Consider the following 2,573-nt stretch of genomic DNA (forward strand, 5'->3'; position numbering starts at 1 on the left):
AAGACCTCACTACCCCTACATGATCTACTCAACAGTGCTCTGAAAATCCTACAGGATGACAGCTTGCTACGATAAGCATATCCCACCCAAACCGCAAGGCATCCTAATATTCTTTAGCTGCATGCAAACTAAAGCATCTACCATGGCAAGGCTATGAAGGGATCGAATGGCTCTTGCATACCGAGCCACATGCAATCAAAGGATAATGATTCACCAACGCTGCAAGATTTGTTCCCCACCGTATCTACTTTTTCCGCGGTGTGCAAAGGGTATACCATTTATCACTCTTGCACTCACTGGTCGCTCTAATAATACACCACCGCCCTTCCCAGAAAATGGCAAATTTGTTTGAGAACTGCAAACTTCTTGGATCAGGTTGTACTTTTTGTATGAAATAATGATCGATCTTTTTTTGGCAATATCAACTGATAAATTGCATCTTGCACAAATTTTAAAATAGTTTAATTTTTTTCTTTCATCTATCTCTATAGATCTTGAAGCGATTACCGCAAAATCTAATGGTCAATATGTCATGCAACCTAAGAAGTTACAAATATGTCTCTCTCTTTTTTTTCTTTTTTTCTGAAATAGATGGTTCATACGGTTCTAGTGTGAATATATCCAATAAAATCACAAAATAATAAGTTATGGAGCATTCTAGGCAATCCTTTTTTTTCAACCCATAGAATTTCTTAGGAATAACTAACTACATATAAAATCATCCAGTCTATAGTTTCATTTATTTTTTTAAAAAAAAATTTGGTCTGAAAAGTCTCACCGAGAATTCACAAAAAGTTCTGCAGTGGCCCAGGACTCATGCGGGCTTAGCAAATTAAAGGCACCACGCTGTAAACACCGAGTCCATGCAGAGGGAAACGGGTACGTATCACAACCGCCTTCAGCTCCGCACCAACAATTGATGAGCTGAATTCCTTATCCATCGTCATGCACAGAGCACTTGGCCACAAAGTACGACACCACGGTAATTGACGTGCGTCAGGACTCCACGCGTGCACAAAGAATGCAGCCACTTCAAAACATCTCAAGACACGTGTCACCAGCATGATCCACCAACCGTTGTTCTCCTTACTATATATATATATATATATATAGACACACATATAAACACAAGCCGCCGCTCTGCCGTCCCGTGTCCTCTTTGATCTCTCTCCTTCTTCAGAGTTCTAACAGATAAGGGAAGGTTATCTGAAAGCCTAGCATCTAGTTGGGAGCAGCATGGCATCCGCGGTGGGCGAACCCCCGAGCATCCTGGACCGAATGGACCGGCTGGACGCCTTGCTGGGATATCTAGAGAGGAGGGAGAGCCGAGCGGCGGCAGCGGCGGCCAAGAGCCCACGCGCATCCACGACGTCCAGCGGGACGGTCACGACGAGCGATGGCGGCAACTCGTCCGTCAACTCCTCCCCTAAGTGCTTGTCAAGAAGGTGGTGCCGCCCGGTCCACGACGTCCTGATGGAGGTCCAGGCCAAAGGCAGCCTCATGGACCGTGTCGACCACCTCGAGCACCGGCTTCTCAAGGCAAGTTGGTTTCATATATAAATCTTACTCTATCTATCTTTTACTCTATCAAGTATACGCTCTACAAGTTAAGCTAATGAGCTATCATTTATTGGTGAGAATTGGGTAGAGTCGTCATTTAGTTCTATGTCTGTTCGAGAAAATGGTTTTAATTGGGTGATTGATGATTAGTTGAACTTTTGCAATTGGAGGAACAGATAGAGGACGAAAAGAAGAGGGAAGAGGCGGAAAGGAGCCCGAGGAGCGGCGACAAGAGCAAACATGGGAAAGGGTTGAAGAGTCTGGTGAAGTCTTGTGTGAAGGGGAGCCTCAAGACGAAGGACTGAGCGAACCAAGTCTTCCCGAGCTTTTTCTGGAGCCGCTTCTCGTTTCATCCGCTCGCTCACTCGCGAATAAGCACCATGTTTTTCCGACCTTGAGAGAGTGTTTGGGCTTTCTATGTCGTGGTCCAAAAATGGGAGGAATGGATGTCTTGCGCTCTGTGCAGGAATCCCTTAAAAGCGTCATGTAAGTATATATAAACAACAAATATGTAATAAGAAGCAGCAGTCAAGGTTTTTGTACAGTAGGGATGGGTAGCCACGTGCTTACAAAATCATTACAGGACACATGCTAATCAAAAGATTGTTGATAATATGATTTGGGGTAAGCAAAATAATTTTAAAAAATAATGATTTATATCATATTCATTTAATTAACTCTTTTATGTGCTGAATTCTCTCGTCCCTATTTGTCTAATTGTGTTCTAAATTGTTCTATATTATTTTGTATCTTGTTTCTGGATGAAATCAAATCGATTAAGAGCTGTAGATTTAACTAAATATCTATTGGCATTTTTTCTCTCCTACCTAGAGGTGTGCCAGAGAAAATTTGGAGTTACAGGAAATTTGGTTGGCTGGTGAAGAAAGATTAAATTTTGGTACCACCGATATTTGATCAGTTAGAAAGGTGATGATAGAGATCGAATATAGGATTAAATTTTGGTGCTTAAATTTTCTAGAATTCTTATCATACTGCTATTCGAAAATATATAA

General features: G+C 42.1%; 1 protein-coding gene across 1 annotated transcript; it reads left to right on the top strand.

Annotated features, from left to right (window-relative positions):
• The first annotated feature begins 1,115 nt into the window (after positions 1 to 1,115).
• On the top strand, positions 1,116 to 2,233 carry LOC103717801. The gene is made up of 2 exons (XM_008806326.3): positions 1,116 to 1,539; positions 1,737 to 2,233. The coding sequence occupies exons 1-2, from the start codon at positions 1,237 to 1,239 to the stop codon at positions 1,863 to 1,865; spliced, it is 432 nt and encodes a 143-aa protein (XP_008804548.1). The 5' UTR covers positions 1,116 to 1,236; the 3' UTR covers positions 1,866 to 2,233.
• The last annotated feature ends 340 nt before the right edge of the window (positions 2,234 to 2,573 follow it).

Source organism: Phoenix dactylifera, chromosome 6, assembly GCF_009389715.1.
Source record: "Phoenix dactylifera cultivar Barhee BC4 chromosome 6, palm_55x_up_171113_PBpolish2nd_filt_p, whole genome shotgun sequence".
Taxonomy (NCBI): Eukaryota; Viridiplantae; Streptophyta; class Magnoliopsida; order Arecales; family Arecaceae; genus Phoenix; species Phoenix dactylifera.